Source organism: Catharus ustulatus, chromosome 15 (assembly GCF_009819885.2).
Source record: "Catharus ustulatus isolate bCatUst1 chromosome 15, bCatUst1.pri.v2, whole genome shotgun sequence".
Lineage (NCBI taxonomy): Eukaryota > Metazoa > Chordata > Aves > Passeriformes > Turdidae > Catharus > Catharus ustulatus.
The window spans coordinates 2,037,517-2,055,111 of NC_046235.1; the positions used below are offsets into that span (position 1 = coordinate 2,037,517).

General features: G+C 55.0%; 3 protein-coding genes across 3 annotated transcripts; all 3 read right to left on the reverse strand.

The window, feature by feature from the left end:
- Positions 1 to 563: 563 nt before the first annotated feature.
- Positions 564 to 4,702, reverse strand: LOC117003507 (protocadherin gamma-A10-like). Its single transcript, XM_033073476.1, has 2 exons — positions 2,077 to 4,702; positions 564 to 587 (listed from the first exon to the last, which is right to left on the reverse strand). Exons 1-2 carry the CDS (start codon positions 4,534 to 4,536, stop codon positions 564 to 566), a joined length of 2,484 nt encoding a protein of 827 aa, XP_032929367.1. The 5' UTR covers positions 4,537 to 4,702.
- Positions 4,703 to 6,034: 1,332 nt separating this feature from the next.
- On the reverse strand, positions 6,035 to 8,862 carry LOC117003508 (protocadherin gamma-B5-like). The gene has a single exon (XM_033073477.1). The coding sequence runs from the start codon at positions 8,699 to 8,701 to the stop codon at positions 6,035 to 6,037; it is 2,667 nt and encodes an 888-aa protein (XP_032929368.1). The 5' UTR covers positions 8,702 to 8,862.
- Positions 8,863 to 12,528: 3,666 nt separating this feature from the next.
- Positions 12,529 to 15,492, reverse strand: LOC117003509 (protocadherin gamma-A10-like). Its single transcript, XM_033073478.1, has 2 exons — positions 13,033 to 15,492; positions 12,529 to 12,555 (listed from the first exon to the last, which is right to left on the reverse strand). Exons 1-2 carry the CDS (start codon positions 15,490 to 15,492, stop codon positions 12,529 to 12,531), a joined length of 2,487 nt encoding a protein of 828 aa, XP_032929369.1.
- Between the last annotated feature and the right edge of the window lie 2,103 nt (positions 15,493 to 17,595).

Below are 17,595 nucleotides of genomic sequence, written 5' to 3' on the forward strand. Positions count from 1 at the left end.
CAGAAGAAAAGCTCTGTGCACAGCATCTCAGATCCCAAGCATCACAACTAAGATTATTCTGTTCCTCCCCATTATTCGAAGAAATGCAAAATCATTGATAGGCCATAAATTATTACCAGCTCGGTCCAGACCCAGCCAGCAAAGCATCAGCTCAAAGGCAACATCCCCATTCTTCAGCACATGGAGCACTCCTCACAAGATGTGTGACCATCACTCTTGATGCAAAACAATATGGAACCCAAACTAGGTCATTTGAGTCCATACCACACAATAGAAAATCATGAGACTCTTCCTGACTCATCTTGATAAGGCCAGGAATAGCCCAGAGGATCAACAAAACACATGCCAGGTCTCCATCAGTAGCTCCTCACACATCACAATCCCAACACTCTCTCCTAACTCTTCACAGCTCACATTCTTATCCCAGATCTTCAGAATTTAGAGAGACTCCACCAAAAGCAAAGCTCCTCAGACAGTATCTCCTTACCATGGATAATATTTGATTCCTTGCCCTAGTGATATGACAAGAAAAAGCATTTGTTACAGAGACATTTTAAACGTGTCTATGACAGTCTCTCTTTTTTCACCTACAAACAGGAAAGAACCATCTTCAGATCATCGGAAGAGCGAGGCAGAAAGTTCACATCTGCAGAATTGAAGATCTCACAACACTCTTCTGGGATATAGCACTCAGAGTAGATGATTAATAACGTTTTTATAGGCACCGAATACAACACCTGCTCTTCCCATATGGCATCATTCATAAGTACAAAATCAAACTTTTAAGTTACACAATTATGGTGGCATGCAAATACTTAGTAAGAACCATCCAGGGTTCTCCATGCTGCTGGAATACTTATCTTCTAGACAATTACTTTGGGAAGAAAAACCACGCATTGCTTCATACTCAAGATAGGAACTGGACAGGGAATGGAGGAAAACATTCCCTTGAGGCTTTCAGCAGACATTCACACACAGCTCACAGGACTCGCATTTCCAACCCTTCACATCATCCATGGTGTTGCTTCATCCATATGTCCTAAAAATTTGTGATAGTGGAGCTCCAGTTCTCCAGACCATATTTCTTCTCACCACCAATTCCACATAGATATCTTTACATCTCTGTACATTGGAAGCTACATTTGCCTGCTCCCTGAAATTCTCTGAAGGAACTTCATTGGTCCAAAAGGAAAATCCCAACAGGCTTCCAAGAGCAACTGAGTCAGGGAATCCCTGCACTGCTGGAATTAAGCTCAGCTTAAATCTCCTGCGGCACCCTGAATCTCTCCCTTCTCATCCAGGCAATTCTCTTGCCATGCTAAATATTTTATAGCCAAGGCTCATCCAGCTCCCTCTAACAGAGCTCTACTATAAAAAAAGAAAAAGAAAAAGCAGTTCTGCCATTTCCTCCTCCACATGCAGCCAACCACAGGCAGTCCAAAGAGTCACATCTTCAGGAGGTTCCTTCATCATCACATCAGGACATAGACATCATCAAGGACCACTTGGTCCAAATCCTCTGTTGGGGACAAAATCAAACATGGATGACGCAATGACTTTTCCTGCTGACCTCCACTATGTATCATGCAGAAGGATAAAGGCCTAGAACAATGCGCACAGAAGTTCCACGCAAAGCCATGAGCATTTTGTTTGACACATTTAACCTATTCAAGCACATGTGCTGTTGAGAAGACACATGAGTCTGCTAAACTGGTGAATTGCTTAATAACCTGATACATCAGTTCAGAAGATTTAATACAAACAGGAACACAGACTCTACAGAGCACAGGTGACATAAAAGAATACCTGGAAGCTGACCAATATCCAAATTTCCGAACGAACAAAGTCCTTTCCAACAGCAGCCTTCTCCCACCTTCTTTACTAACTGCAAGGCCGAGGATTGACCCCTTCACAGAACGGCAGTAAGGGGCACCAGCCTTCACAACGTTACCGAATGAAACTTTACCAGGCTTTTAAGCAAAATGTCCTATGCAAGCCAAATATCAGGACCAGAGAAGAGGGAAGAGAACAATCAGAGGAAAGTGCCGTAGAGAAAATCGGGTCAGAGAAACTCACCGAGGGAGTGGTGTGATCCACGGGGATGGCGCCGGCAGGGTCCTCGTCGCCGAGCAGCGGCGCGGGCTCGTCGGGCAGTGGCCGGGCCGGGAGGGTGTCGCAGCAGCTGGCGCTGGCCGAGAAGCGCAGCTGGCTCTTGCGCGAGTCGGCCGTGAGCGACACGTCGTGCGAGTAGGACTGCAGGAAGGCGCGCACGCCGTCGATGCCCGCGAAGTGCGACACGGGCACGCCGCGCAAGGCGCCGCTGGCGGGCGGCAGCAGCTGCTGGCGGTGCCAGCGGCGCAGGCGCAGCGCCAGCAGCAGCAGCAGGAAGGCGAGGAAGAGGCAGGACACGGCGGCCACGGCCAGCACGAGCCAGCGCGTCAGGCTCCCACCCGGCTCGCCCGGCGCCGCCGCCTCGTCGGCCGCGCTGCCCAGCTCGGCCAGCAGCTCGGCCACGCTCTCGGCCAGCACGACGCTCAGCGTGGCCGTGGCCGACAGCGCCGGCCGCCCGTGGTCCTTCACCACCACCACCAGGCTCTGCCGCGCCGCGTCGCGGGCCAGCGGCGAGCGCGCCGTGCGCACCTCGCCGCTGTGCAGCCCCACGCGGAACAGCCCCGGCTCCGTCGCCTTGGCCAGCTCGTACGACAGCCACGCGTTCTGGCCCGCGTCCGCGTCCACCGCCACCACCTTGGCCACCAGCGCGCCCGGCTCCGACCAGCGCGGCGCCAGCTCCACGCCCGACCACGCCCCGCCCGAGCCCGAGCCCAGCGCAGCCGCCGGCGCCGGGTACAGCACCTGCGGCGCGTTGTCGTTCTCGTCCACGATCTGCACCAGCACCGACACGTTGCTGCTCAGCGCCGGCGCGCCGCCGTCCTCCGCCAGCACCCACAGCCGCAGCTCGCGCACCTGCTCGTAGTCCAAGGAGCGCAGCGCGTACAGCGCGCCCGTCTCCGCCTGCACCGACACGTACGACGACAGCGGCGCGCCCCGCACCCGCCCCTCGCCCAGCCGGTACCGCACGCGCGCGTTCTGCCCCCAGTCCGCGTCCGTCGCGCGCACCGTCAGCACCAGCGCGCCCGCCGCGTTGTTCTCCGCCACACGCGCGCTGTAGCGCTCCTCCGCGAACACCGGCGCGTTGTCGTTCACGTCCAGCACCCGCAGCCGAAGCACCGCGCTGCTCTGCAGTGCCGGCGACCCGCCGTCGGCCGCCCGCACAGTCACGTTGTACTCCGACACCTGTTCTCGGTCCAGCTCTCGCGCTGTTACCACGCTGTAGTAGCTGCCGTGGGAGCTCTGCAGCCGGAAAGGGACGTCCCCTTCGAGCGAGCAGCGCACCTCGCCGTTCGCCCCCGAGTCCAGATCCTGAACATACAATAGGGCCACTACAGTCCCCGGCACAGAGTCTTCGGAAATTTCAGTAAGTGCTGATCGTACCGAAATCTCGGGCGCATTGTCATTGACGTCTGTCACTATGACAGTAACTTTTGCCGTGTCAAAGAGCTCTCCTCCGTCATGTGCCTGCATTTCAAGTTCATGGGATGAGATTTCCTCGAAGTCCAAACCATATTTAACGGTTATTTTCCCTGACTCTGTGTTCAGATTGAAAAGTTCCGAAGCCCGGTCCGAAATTTTATGGAAGCTGTATTTCACCTCCCCGTTCACTCCCTCATCGGCGTCAGTGGCCGTGACGGTGACGAGGGTGGAGCCCACGGGCACGTCCTCGGGCACACGCACCGTGTACTCCGCCTGGCTGAACACGGGCGCGTTGTCGTTCGCATCCACCACCGTCACGCGGATCCGAGCCGTGCCCGTCCGTGCCGGATCGCCGCCGTCACTCGCCCTCAGCACCAGCTCGTGAAACGCCGCCTCCTCCCGGTCCAGCGCCTTGGCCAGCACCAGCTCGGGACGCTGATCGCCACCGGGGCCCGCCTGCACGGCCAGCGAGAAGTGCTCGTCACCACTCAGCTCGTATCTCTGCAGCGAATTCCGGCCAGAATCTGTATCTTGTGCTTCTCGGAGGGGAAATCGCGCCCCTGGAGCAGTCATCTCGCTCACTCTCAATTCTTTTTGCACCTCTCTGAAAGTGGGGGCGTTGTCGTTAATGTCCGTGATTTCCACTTCGATTTCATAAAACTTCATTTCTCCCTCCACTATCAGCTCACAGCGCAGCACGCATTGCTGCACACGCTCGCACAGTTGCTCTCTGTCGATCCTCTGCGCCGTCACTAAATGTCCCGTCTTCTCGTGCAGAGAGAAATACTGTGTCCTACCCTTGGAAACAACGCGGGCGGCATTATCGCGCTTCTCTGGCAGCTGCAGCCCCAGGTCTTTGGCCACGTCGCCCACGAACGAGCCCTTGGGCATCTCCTCGGGCACCGAGTAGCGCAGCTGCCCCCACGCCGCCTCCCACGCCGCCAGCAGGATGGCCCAGAGCAGAGCTCGCTGCCGCCGGCCCCAGCGCCTCCCTGCCGCGCACATCTCAGCCCGGGAACCGCAACACCTTCAGGAGCTCTCCGCTGCGACTCACCGATGTGGCTCACGGTGCAGCTCCGGCTCTCTGCTCCCGTTCGCTGTTTCCAGACTCTTCCGACGCCCTTCAACACGTCTCCGCACTACGGGACGATCGCATACCGCTCCGCCGCCGACTCACACACCGGGAGAGCGAGAGAGCCGTTCCGCAGCGGGCGGGGCTGCAGCGCCCCGAGCTTCCTCTCGCTCCCCTCGGTCAACAGCGGCGCCCGCAGCCTCCTCCCGGCACTGCACGCAGTGCAATACAATGTAGTTTTTTTAGTTCGACCGTGTATTACGAGTCCTAACACAGTAGTACAAAAGCAGAACTTTCATCACAAGTATTTGTAGAAGTCATGATTGAATGACCAGCGCAAGCGTAGCAAAAGATAACCGTCTTTAATGTACAGCAGTAGGTAACTTCATCACACTATGCCGAATGTATCTACAACTGCCCAGGAGGCAGGAAAGCTCCTGTAATGAATCTCTCCTGTTTACCGATAGTTATATTCAATCAAGTACTTCTATAATGCCAGGAAGAGGCTTTTCTTTTCTCAGAAATTAGGCTGTAAATCGCTGGCCCTCGTTAACAAAACCTTGTTCTAATTATTGTCTATTCATGTAGCTATGGCACACTTTCAACAAAATACTTCAAGGTAGTGGGAAAAGGGAAGTATAGCTGCACACCTTTAACTCCGGTGGTCCTTGATAAGATTTCAAGTATATCTGATTCAAGTGCCTAAACTATTCTTTGGCGAATCTCCTTCACATTTCATAAATATATTTGGATCTTAGAACCTTATAATTTTAAACAGAGTTTTATAAGAAATACGGGGGAGGGGGAACCAACCGGAAAGCAAGCAAGCAAGCAAGCAAACAAACAAAAGAAAACCACAAATCTGAAAGAACTAATTCTCTATACAGGATCCAAACATCTCCCTTTGTTATTTAAAAAAATATAAAAAGGCTCTTGAACAAAAAATGCGATTTTCCCCCCTTTTTGAGATCTCAGTCTTTATCTACACCAGTGTACGAAAGAAATATTCGGAATGGTAAAAAAAAAAAAAAAAAAAAAGGAACTATCAACCAGGACAGAAAACTGAAATTAGCAGAATTAACTTGTCCCGCTGATAGTACCATTCCTGCCATTTCTACAAGAGCGTTCACGCAAAAGATGAGCAAGTCTCATCTCTTACTCTGGAAGGAGATGCTTTTCTATCCATGAGAAAGGAGTCTTTTTGGAGCCCCAGACCGAGAAAGCGTAAAACAAGGAATATATGGCCAGCTTTTAACGAGGTCCCAGAATACAGGTTAGGGATAAACCGATCACCAGGGTAAAATCTGCAACAGCTAGTATCTGCATTATTTTCCCGACTCCTACATGAAGAAACGACGAATATCCTGCACAGTTATGATTTCCCATCGCAGTTCCTAATTAATATGATTTCAGCCAACTGAGAATATGAACCTAAAACCTATTACATGAATCTAAAACTATGACCACTTCAGAACCAAGTGCTATAGCTAATTGACAGTACTCAGAAAAAGAAAACAGCTCGTTCTTTAATTCCTTCTTGGAGGCATGGACCAGCCTTTCCGACTCACACTTCCCCATGAAATCCAGGGGCAATGTTGAAGAAGAGTAAAAAGAACTTTCGGCTTTACAAACCTGCGGAGCGTCGGGGTCGGCGGGTACCTCTCCCGTCACGGCACTGCTACTCGGGTTCGGCTTCTCGCAGGAATCGCCTCCCAGAAGCTCCTCCGCCGACAGCACGGGCACTGGCGGTGGCGGCCAAGCGGCCTCGGGCACGGCGCGGGCCGGCGCCGCCACGCACAGGTTGTAGGAGTAGGGCAAGGTGCCCTCGCAAAAGTCGGCCGGGAAGGCGGCGCCGGCCACCGAGAAGCGCTGCGCACCCAGGCAGCGCAGCACGGCGGGCGGCCCGGCCCGGCGCAGCCGCGCCAGCACGGCCAGCGCCACACTCAGCACGAACAGCGCCGACAGCAGCGCCAGCGCCAGCACCAGGTAGAACTGCAGCTCGGCCGCCGCCGCCGCTGCCTCGGCGCCCGCCGCCCGCTCGCTCAGCTCCGGCAGCGCCTCTTGCAAGCTCTCGGCCAGCACCACGTGCAGCGTGGCCGTGGCCGACAGCGCCGGCTGCCCGTGGTCCTTCACCACGGCCACCAGCCGCTGCTTGGCCGCGTCCCGCTCGGACACGGCGCGCGCCGTGCGCACCTCGCCGCTGTGCAGCCCCACGCGGAACAGCGCCGGCTCCGACGCCTGCACCAGCTCGTACGACAGCCACGCGTTGCGCCCCGCGTCCGCGTCCACCGCCACCACCTTGGCCACCAGGTAGCCGGCCTCGGCCGAGCGCGGCACCACCTCGAACGGCGCCACTGCCGCAGCCTCTGCCGGCGCTGCCACCGCCGCCGGCCACAGCACCCGCGGCGCGTTGTCGTTGCGGTCCAGCACGAAGACGCGCACCGTGGCCGTGGAGCTGCGCGCCGGCGCGCCGCCGTCCTGCGCCCGCACCGCCACCGAGAACTCGCGGCACTGCTCGTAGTCCAAGGAGCGCTGCGCGTACAGCGCGCCGCTCCGCGCCTCCACCGACACCAGCGGCGCCGCGCCCGCCGCGCCCGCGCTGCCGCCCGCCAGCCAGTAGCTCACGCGCCCGTTGGCGCCCGCGTCCGCGTCCCGCGCCTGCACGCGCAGCAACAGCGCGCCCGCCGCGTTGTTCTCTGCCACGTACGCGCTGTACGCCGCCTCCTCGAACACCGGCGCGTTGTCGTTCACGTCCGACACCTCCAGCACCAGCTCCGTGCTGCTCGACAGTGCCGGCCTGCCCCGGTCCCGGGCCACCACCGTCACGCGGTGCTCGGACGCCTGCTCGCGGTCCAGCCCGTTCGCCGTCACCACTTTGTACGAGCCGCCCGGCGACGCCACGATCGACAGCGGCGCCTCGTCCGACAGCTCGCACGACACCTGACCGTTCTCACCCGAGTCTGGATCGTTCACATTTAGCAGAGCTACCACAGTGCCAGCCGGGGCGTCCTCGGACACGGGACTCGACAGTGTCAGAATTGTGATCTCGGGCGCGTTGTCATTCACGTCCATTACCTCCACCACCACCTTGCACTGCGCCACAAGACCGCCACCATCCCTCGCCTCCACAAATAATGTGTAGCCTCTCGTGTCCTCGAAGTCCAAAGCCTCTTTCAGCGTAATCATTCCACTCTCCGCGTCCATCATGAACTTCTGAAGTACCTTGGCAGACATTTTCCCGAAGCTGTAAGTGATACGAGCATTGTTGCCAGTGTCGGCGTCGGAGGCGGAGACGTTTAACACTCTCGATCCCGTGGCAGCGTCCTCGCGCAATCTCGCACGGTACTGGTCCTGCCCGAACACTGGTGGGTTGTCATTGGCGTCTGTCACAGTGACCCGAATCTTGATGGCTCCGGATCTAACTGGATCCCCGCCATCCATCGCTGTTAGAACCAGCTCAAAAAAGCTCTGCTTCTCCCTGTCCAACGCACTCTCCAGCACTAATTCCGGCTGATTACTTCCGTCAGGGCTCTCCTTTGTGATCAGAGAGAAAGATGGGTTGCTGGTGAGTCGATAAATTAGCAGCGAATTCTTTCCCACATCAGCGTCTTGGGCCATCTCCAACGGAAACCGAGCCCCGGGGTGAGTCCATTCCCCTATATCAAGTTCGAGAGCAGCGTTGCTGAAGACTGGGGAGTTGTCATTCACGTCCTCGATGGCCACCTCGACGCGGAAAATGTTCAGCGGGTTGTGCACCAAAGCCTCGAAGCTGATCGAGCAGGTCGCCGAAGCGCCGCACATCTCCTCCCGGTCTAGCCTCTCGTTCACATACAGGTTCCCGTTCTCCTCATTCACAGTGAAGTAGTTCAGCTGCTTCTTGCCGGCAGACGCCACCTGCAGCTTGCGCGCCGGCAGCTCGTCCGCGCTCAGCCCCAGGTCCCGCGCCAGTGGCCCCACGAGCGAGCCTCTGCCCAGCTCCTCGGCGATGGTGTAGCGGACCCGCTCGGCCGCCGCCCGCCACCACACGCACAGCAGCACCGCGCCCAGCAGCGCTCGCCCGCCGCCCGGCCCCAGCCTCTGCCGCCGCCTCACCGCCATTCTCTGCCGCCGACACAGCTCGCCGCGCTCCTGCCTCCTGCCGCTGTCCTGCTTCCCTTCCAGCCGCTCTCGCCAGAGAGAACAGATACCGCTGAAACTCAGTGAGGTCAGCGAGCCGCCTCTCACCGCCTCTTTCCGCCGCCGCTGCTGCTGCTGCTGGCGGTGCCGCTGCCGCTCTGGCCGGCGCCGGGCGAGCGAGCAGCCTGCGGGGGCAGGACGCTGCGGCGGCGGCGGCTCCAGCGCCGCTCGGCGGCGGCCAACAGCGACACCCGGAGGCGCCGCCGCGACACTGCAGCCGCCGCATGGCCGCGCTCAAGGGGGCCCGGCTTTGGGCGGGGCTCAGAGCCAGAACCGGCTCAGGGGGCTCTCCCCGACTGCGAACAGAATGGGCAGAAGTACTGGCTTGGTGTGCACTTACCTGCCACTAGTTAACCTGACAAATAAGTCAAGCTAAAGCAAAGATTTATCGGTTTATGCTAAGAGAGAAAAATCAGATTTGCTTTTTTGTTTCTAGCCACATTATTTCCTTCTTTCGCATCTCCATATCTGAAGGGTTGGAAATGGCAAATCGCAAAGTCAAATTGAGATTTAATTGGAACTAAAAGCCGCTTGTTGGCTAATGGACGCCCATAAATCATTAAGTCCACCAATGTGCTATGGGCTGCGTTTAAAGGCGTACATTAGCAGATGGTTTTGCATTTTTACACTATAAACATTTGGCTCAGTGAGCCCGCATATGCCGAGGAAACCCTTCACATTTTCAGCTCTAAATATCGCAGGTGTCTGTGACAACTTCACTTGTTCTTGGACAATTGGAACAGATCTGACCTTCCACAAAAGGTCAGACAAAACAAGGTAGCTCATGACAAGAAGCAGCATAGGAATTAGAACCAACAGAAATGTATGGGTCAGTTGCAATGACATTTCCTAGGTAAATCTTATCGAGCAGAAGCTCCTCAAGTTGCATTGTTCTCCATTGAGTTAAATGCTAGATTCTTCTGACCCTGTCACCAAACGTACAGACGTGGCAGATTCACTTTTGACCTTCTCATCATTTGGAAAACTATATGGAGGACATTGCAGTTTGATCACACCAATAACAGACCTACGTGTACGTGCAGAGCAAGATTATGAAGAGAAGCAGCAGAATTCTCACATCTCCTGTCTCTCACAACTGCTGAATGTGAGCAGGTGGCACTAACACACAATACATTGCTGAAGAAATATTTGTCCATTATGACCGTTATGAATTGTTCCTAATTGGAAAAACTTATCATGAGAGGATAATGCAGTACTGATGTCTTTGGAAAATGATACCAGGAAAACACTTGGAAGCTGAATTGTAGGCCTCTTTTAACATCTAGGACAAATGAAATATTTACTCGCTTTTTAAAGCCATTTCAAATGGTACCACAATCATCTCTTCCACCCACCCAGTTTCTGGACAGACAGAACACTTCTCCCTGTATTGACATCACAAATTGGGAAAACTTGGCAGATAGAAGCCATTAAAAGATGAGTTGCACACAAGACTTCTCAGATCCGAGGATGCATGCAGAGATTACCTACACAACCAATGTCTCTGAACAAATCTAAAATGTTGTAAAGCGCAGAAGTGATCAGCAAAGCAAAGACCCAGTCTTCAAAGTATCAGGTCCTTTTCAACACAAACCATTCCAAGATTCTGTGTTTCTATCATTCTATCACTATATGCACAGCTTCAAGGCATGGATGAAAGATTTTCTCCCTACTGGATAATTACATGTTTTGGAGCTTGCAGTATTGCCAGGCACAGTGAGGATCAACTTCACTCCTCGACAAAAAAAACGGGCAAAGAAAGAAGCAAACAACCCTACCAAAAGCAAACCTAAAAAAAAAAAAATTATCAACCCAGTCAACAATGGGAAAGCATCAGAAGAGCATCAATCACGGCCTCACGTTTCAGATTGTGCCATCTGCAGTGTACACACAACACAGGAAACTCGATTATAACTGATACATAGGAGGCCACACACAGGAGCTCACTACACAGACCCTACACAGTCATTGCCTTGCACAGTAAGATAAAGAAAAAGCTTGGAACCACAGCTGTGGGCCTCATCTAACTACTGGCACAAACAGACAAAATTCATTCATTCATTCAGAGCTGTATCACAGTGAACTCCAGCACTGGCCCTCCCTCTGCATACACAGACTTCTTCTCTCTGTCCAAACATAACAGGAAAGCAAATTTTGCATACAGACATCATCAGAAGAAAAGCTATGTGGGCAGCTTCTCAGATCCCAAGCATCACAACTAAGAATATTCTATTCCTCCACATTATTTCAACAAGTGCAAAATGTTTGATAGCACATAAATTATTACCAGCTCTGTCCAAAACCCAGCCATCCAAGCATCAGCTCAAAGGCAACATCCCCATTCTTCAGCATATGGACTCCTCACAAGATGTGTGACCACCACTCTTGATGCAAAACAATATGGAACCCAAACTAGGTCATTTGAGTCCAAATCACACAATAGAAAATCAAAGATCATGAGACTCCTCCTGACTCGTTTTCATAAGGCCAGCAATAGCCCTGAGGACCAACAAAACACATGCCAGGTCTCCACCAGTAGTTCCTCACACATCACAATCCCAACACTCTCTCCTAACTCTTCACAGCTCACATGCTTATCCCAGATCTTCAGAATTTAGAGAGACTCCACCGAAAGCAAAGCTCCTCAGACAGTATCTCCTTACCATGGATAATATTTGATTCCTCGCCCTAGTGATATGACAAGAAAAAGCATTTGTTACAGAGACATTTTAAACGTATCTATGACAGTCTCTCTCTTTTCACCTACAAACAGGAAAGAATCCTACTGAGATCATCAGAAGAGTGAGGCAGAAAGCTCACATCTGCAGAATTGAAGAGCTCACAACACTCTTCTGGGATGTAGAACTCAGAGTAGATGACTGATAGCGTTGTTTATAGGCGCTCGAAACAAAACTTGCTCTTCCCATAATACATCTTTCATAAGTACAGAATTAAACTGTTAAGTTACACAATTATGATGGCATGCAAATACCTAGTAACAACCTCCCAGGGTGCTCCATGCTGCTGGAATACATATCTTCTAGACAATTACTTTGGGAAGAAAAACCACGCATTGCTTCATACTCAAGATAGGAACTGGACAGGGAATGGAGGAAAACATTTCCTTGAGTCTTTCAGCAGAAATTCACACACAGGTCACAGGAGACACATTTCCAACCCTTTACATCATCCCTGGTGTTCTTTCACCCATACATCCAAAACCCTGTGACAGCAGAGGCCCAGTTTCCCAGACCATTTTTCTTCCCACCACCAATTCCACACAGATATTTTTACATCTCTGTACCATTGAAGCTACATTTGCCTGCTCCCTGAAATTCTCTGAAGGGATTTCATAGGTCTGAAAGGAAAAGCTGAGCAGTCTTCCAAGAGAAACTGAGTCAGGGAATACTTGCACTGGGGGAATTAATCCCACCTTATATCCCCTGCTGCACTCTGAGTCTCTCCTCATCCAAGCAATTCTCTTGCCATGCTAAATATTTTATAGACAAGGCACATCCAGCTCCCTCTGACATAGCTCTACCTTAAAAACAATAAAAAGAAAAAGCAGTTCTAGCATTTTCTCCTCCACATGCAGCCACATAGAGGCTTTCCAAAAAGTCACATCTTCAAGAGGATCCCTCATCTTCAAAACAGGCACACAGACATCATCAAGGACCACTTGGTCCAAATCCTCTGTTGGGGACAAAATCAAACATGGATGACGCAATGACTTTTCCTGCTGACCTCCACTATGTATCATGCAGAAGGATAAAGGCCTAGAACAATGCGCACAGAAGTTCCACGCTAAGCCATCAGCATTTTGTTTGACACATTCAACCTACTCAAGCACATGTGCTCTTGAGAAGACACATGAATCTGATAAAATGGTGAATTCCTTAATAACGTGATACATCAGTTCAGAAGATTTAATACAAACAGGAACACAGATTCTACAGAGCGCATGTGACATAGAAGAAGAATACCTGGAAGCTGAGCAATGCCCAAATTTCCGAACTAACAAAGACCTTGCCAACAGCAGCCTTCTCCCTCCCTCTTTACTAACTGCAAGGCCGCGGACTGACCCCTTCACAGAACGGCAGTAAGGGGCATCAGCCTTCACAATGTTACCGAATGAAACTTTACCAGGCTTTTAAGCAAAAGCTCCTATGCAAGCCAAATATCAGGACCGGGGAAGAGGGAAGAGGACAATCAGAAGAAAGTGCCGTGGAGAAAATATAGGCAGAGAAACTCACCGAGGGAGTGACGGGATCCACGGGGATGGCGCCGGCAGGGTCCTCGTCGCCGAGCAGCGGCGCGGGCTCGTCGGGCAGTGGCCGGGCCGGGAGGGTGTCGCAGCAGCTGGCGCTGGCCGAGAAGCGCAGCTGGCTCTTGCGCGAGTCGGCCGTGAGCGACACGTCGTGCGAGTAGGACTGCAGGAAGGCGCGCACGCCGTCGATGCCCGCGAAGTGCGACACGGGCACGCCGCGCAAGGCGCCGCTGGCGGGCGGCAGCAGCTGCTGGCGGTGCCAGCGGCGCAGGCGCAGCGCCAGCAGCAGCAGCAGGAAGGCGAGGAAGAGGCAGGACACGGCGGCCACGGCCAGCACGAGCCAGCGCGTCAGGCTCCCACCCGGCTCGCCCGGCGCCGCCGCCTCGTCGGCCGCGCTGCCCAGCTCGGCCAGCAGCTCGGCCACGCTCTCGGCCAGCACGACGCTCAGCGTGGCCGTGGCCGACAGCGCCGGCCGCCCGTGGTCCTTCACCACCACCACCAGGCTCTGCCGCGCCGCGTCGCGGGCCAGCGGCGAGCGCGCCGTGCGCACCTCGCCGCTGTGCAGCCCCACGCGGAACAGCCCCGGCTCCGTCGCCTTGGCCAGCTCGTACGACAGCCACGCGTTCTGGCCCGCGTCCGCGTCCACCGCCACCACCTTGGCCACCAGCGCGCCCGGCTCCGACCAGCGCGGCGCCAGCTCCACGCCCGACCACGCCCCGCCCGAGCCCGAGCCCAGCGCAGCCGCCGGCGCCGGGTACAGCACCTGCGGCGCGTTGTCGTTCTCGTCCACGATCTGCACCAGCACCGACACGTTGCTGCTCAGCGCCGGCGCGCCGCCGTCCTCCGCACACACCCACAGCCGCAGCTCGCGCACCTGCTCGTAGTCCAAGGAGCGCAGCGCGTACAGCGCGCCCGTCTCCGCCTGCACCGACACGTACGACGACAGCGGCGCGCCCCGCACCCGCCCCTCGCCCAGCCGGTACCGCACGCGCGCGTTCTGCCCCCAGTCCGCGTCCGTCGCGCGCACCGTCAGCACCAGCGCGCCCGCCGCGTTGTTCTCCGCCACACGCGCGCTGTAGCGCTCCTCCATGAACACCGGCGCGTTGTCGTTCACGTCCAGCACCCGCAGATAAAGCACCGCGCTGCTCTGCAGTGCCGGCGACCCGCCGTCGGCCGCCCGCACCGTCACGTTGTACTCCGACACCTGTTCTCGGTCCAGCTCTCTGGCTGTCACGACACGGTAGTAGTCCTCAAAAGATTTCTCCAACCGGAACGGAACGTCCCCTTCGAGAGAGCAGTGCACCTTGCCGTTGGCCCCCGAGTCCTGGTCCTGCATGTGCAACAGGGCTACAACAGTTTCTGGAGGGGCGTCCTCTGAGATCTCGTTTACAGCCGACCTCACCGATATCTTGGGCACATTGTCGTTGATGTCTATCACGGCGATCACCACATTTGCCGTGTCAGAGAGCTCTCCTCCGTCGTGTGCCTGAACCTCCAATTCGTGGGAAGAGATTTCCTCGAAATCCAAGTCGTCCTTTACAGTTATTTCCCCTGTCTCAGAATCCAGATAAAAAAGTTCTGAGTCTCGGTCCGAAATTTTATGGAAGCTGTATTTCACCTGCCCGTTCACTCCCTCGTCGTCGTCCGTCGCCGTTACCGCGACGAGGGTGGAGCCTGCGGGCACGTCCTCGGGCACACGCACCATGTACTCCGCCTGGCTGAACACAGGCGCGTTGTCGTTCGCATCCACCACCGTCACTCGGATCCGAGCCGTGCCTGTCCGTGCCGGATCGCCGCCGTCACTCGCCCTCAGCACCAGCTCGTGAAACGCCGCCTCCTCCCGGTCCAGCGCCTTGGCCAGCACCAGCTCGGGACGCTGATCGCCGCCGGGGCCCGCCTGCACGGCCAGCGAGAAGTGCTCGTCACCGCTCAGCTCGTATCTCTGCAGCGAATTTCGGCCCGTATCCGGGTCGTGAGCCTGGGCCAGGGGAAACCTCGCTCCCGGTGCTGTCATCTCACTCAGTCTCAATTCTTTTTCTGCCTGTCGAAAACTGGGCGTGTTGTCGTTAATGTCCGTAATCTGTACTTCGATTCGATAAACCTGCATCTGTCCCTCCACTATTAGCTCACAGCGCAGCACGCATTTCTCCACCAGCCGGCAAAGCTGCTCTCTGTCGATCCTCTCCGCCGTCACTAAATGTCCCGTCTTCCCATGCAGAGCGAAATACTGAGTACTACCTTCAGAAACAATGCGGATTCCTCGGTCTCGGAGCGTCGGCAGCTGCAGCCCCAGGTCCTTGGCCACGTCGCCCACGAACGAGCCCTTGGGCATCTCCTCGGGCACCGAGTAGCGCAGCTGCCCCCACGCCGCCTCCCACGCCGCCAGCAGGACGGCCCAGAGCAGAGCTCGCTGCCGCCGGCCCCAGCGCCTCCCCGCCGCGCACATCTCCGCAGCGGCAGCTGCCCTGCCCCGCCTGCTGCACAGATACCAGCGCTTGCTGAATTTTCGCGGTGGACTCTCCTCTCACCGGCCTCTATCGCAGCCTCTTTTGCCTCCCGTCTGCATCCGTCCGCGCCGTGAGGACGATCGCAGACCGCTGGGCTGCCGACCCGTGAATCCAGCGATCGCGTGAGCAAGCGGGTCCGCAGCGGGCGGGGCTGCAGCGCTCCGATCTTCCTCTCGCTCCTCTTGGTCAACAGCGGCGCCCGCAGCCTCCTCCCAGCACTGCAGCACCGAGCAATGTGGCCTTCCTTCGCCTACGGGCAGCTCGCGGGACGCGACATTCGCCACGGAGACATCGACCCTGCTTCGGCTTTTCTCCAGGCTATCCCTAAGTCTTAATTGATCATCACAGAGAAAAATATCCCCCGTGGTTATGCTATTTCTACCGCTCGGGAAAAATCACTTAGGTGGATATGTCTTAAGTAAATACATTTCCATAATATGACGCGAATGGTATTATAAATCTTGTGTTATTTCTCCGTAAGTACAATCTCCATTACGAAATTTTAGAGCAACCATTATTTAACACAGCAAAGAAACGGGCTCTGAAGTAGGAAACGTGGTATTCAGACCCTCCTCGGAGAACTACAGATACCAGGCTCATTAACACATTTGCTTTAAATGTCTTAAGCACTTGATACGAATTGTTTTAAGTAATTCGCTTCTATCCCACTATTGTGGCTTCAAACGAAACAAAAAAAAAATCCAACCAAACCACTTCAGATTAAAAAGACTGCCTGGGATAACTAACCAGTCTTCTGTTGTCTGCAATTCTTGCAGACACCTTATCTTAAAACATAGTCTACATTCATCTCATTCAGAAGGGAGGAAAGACCAATAACTTCCCTGTCGTGAACTTCACGGAAATAATAAAACAAACAAACAAACAACAACAACAAAAAAATCAAAACAAAAAAATCCTGGCACTGAGCATCAATTCCGTTTTCCCTATTCTGTCATTCAAAATCATCGCATCATCGCATACAGAATAAGAATTAGTGTTCAATATTAAAATGTGGAGCAATTTGATACCAGCTCTTTTGCATTAGAGAAACAATGCATGGAAGAAAACAGCCTAGTGCTACCATTTCTGCGTCAGCTTTCCAGAAAAACATGGGACAGTACACCGTAGAGTTTTGATAGGGATTGTGTAACTTCTAACAGCACAAAATCATGGGCCAAGCATTTGTTCAGCTGTGAAACGAGTCCAAGTACACGAGTTTGGGGAAAAGGGGATTAGGAAAAATATTTCAAACACGAAGCATCTCCCTAAGATTTTGTAATGCACGATCACTAAATTACCAAGTTCAGGACTTCAAACAAAAGCTCTGCCCAATTCCTCTCCGGTATTAGCACCAAATAACCAAACGCAACGGCTGGCGGCTTCCTGAAAGTGGAAGGCGAATACAGTGCTACACAACTTATACGACTGAAACACAAACCGATCAGCACCAGGCCGAAAAACCGAAGGAGAAAGGGGACCATACCTCACAAAGGCACAAGGAGAACAAAAGGAATATCAGATTTACGGACCTGCGATGCGGCCAGGTCGGCGGGCGGCTCTCCCTCTACGGCGCTGCTGTTCGAGCTCGACTTGTCGCAGGAATCGGCACCCAGAAGCTCCTCCGCCGACAGCACGGGCACCGGCGGTGGCGGCCAGGCGGCCTCGGGCACGGCGCGGGCCGGCGCCGCCACGCACAGGTTGTAGGAGTAGGGCAAGGTGCCCTCGCAGAAGTCGGCCGGGAAGGCGGCGCCGGCCACCGAGAAGCGCTGCGCGCCCAGGCAGCGCAGCACGGCGGGCGGCCCGGCCCGGCGCAGCCGCGCCAGCACGGCCAGCGCCACGCTCAGCACGAACAGCGCCGACAGCAGCGCCAGCGCCAGCACCAGGTAGAACTGCAGCTCGGCCGCCGCCGCCGCTGCCTCGGCGCGCGCCGCCCGCTCGCTCAGCTCCGGCAGCGCCTCCTGCAAGCTCTCGGCCAGCACCACGTGCAGCGTGGCCGTGGCCGACAGCGCCGGCTGCCCGTGGTCCTTCACCACGGCCACCAG

Bases quoted from the DNA above. Each gene is read 5' to 3' on its own strand.
- LOC117003507 (XM_033073476.1), bottom strand. From the start codon at position 4,536: ATGTGCGCGGCAGGGAGGCGCTGGGGCCGGCGGCAGCGAGCTCTGCTC. The intron at 588-2,076 runs GTGAGTTTCTCT...TCCTGTTTGTAG, and splicing joins TGGATCACACCACTCCCTCG to GTGAAAAAAGAGAGACTGTC.
- LOC117003508 (XM_033073477.1), bottom strand. From the start codon at position 8,701: ATGGCGGTGAGGCGGCGGCAGAGGCTGGGGCCGGGCGGCGGGCGAGCG.
- LOC117003509 (XM_033073478.1), bottom strand. From the start codon at position 15,492: ATGTGCGCGGCGGGGAGGCGCTGGGGCCGGCGGCAGCGAGCTCTGCTC. The intron at 12,556-13,032 runs GTGAGTTTCTCT...GCATTGTTCTAG, and splicing joins TGGATCCCGTCACTCCCTCG to GCCTTTATCCTTCTGCATGA.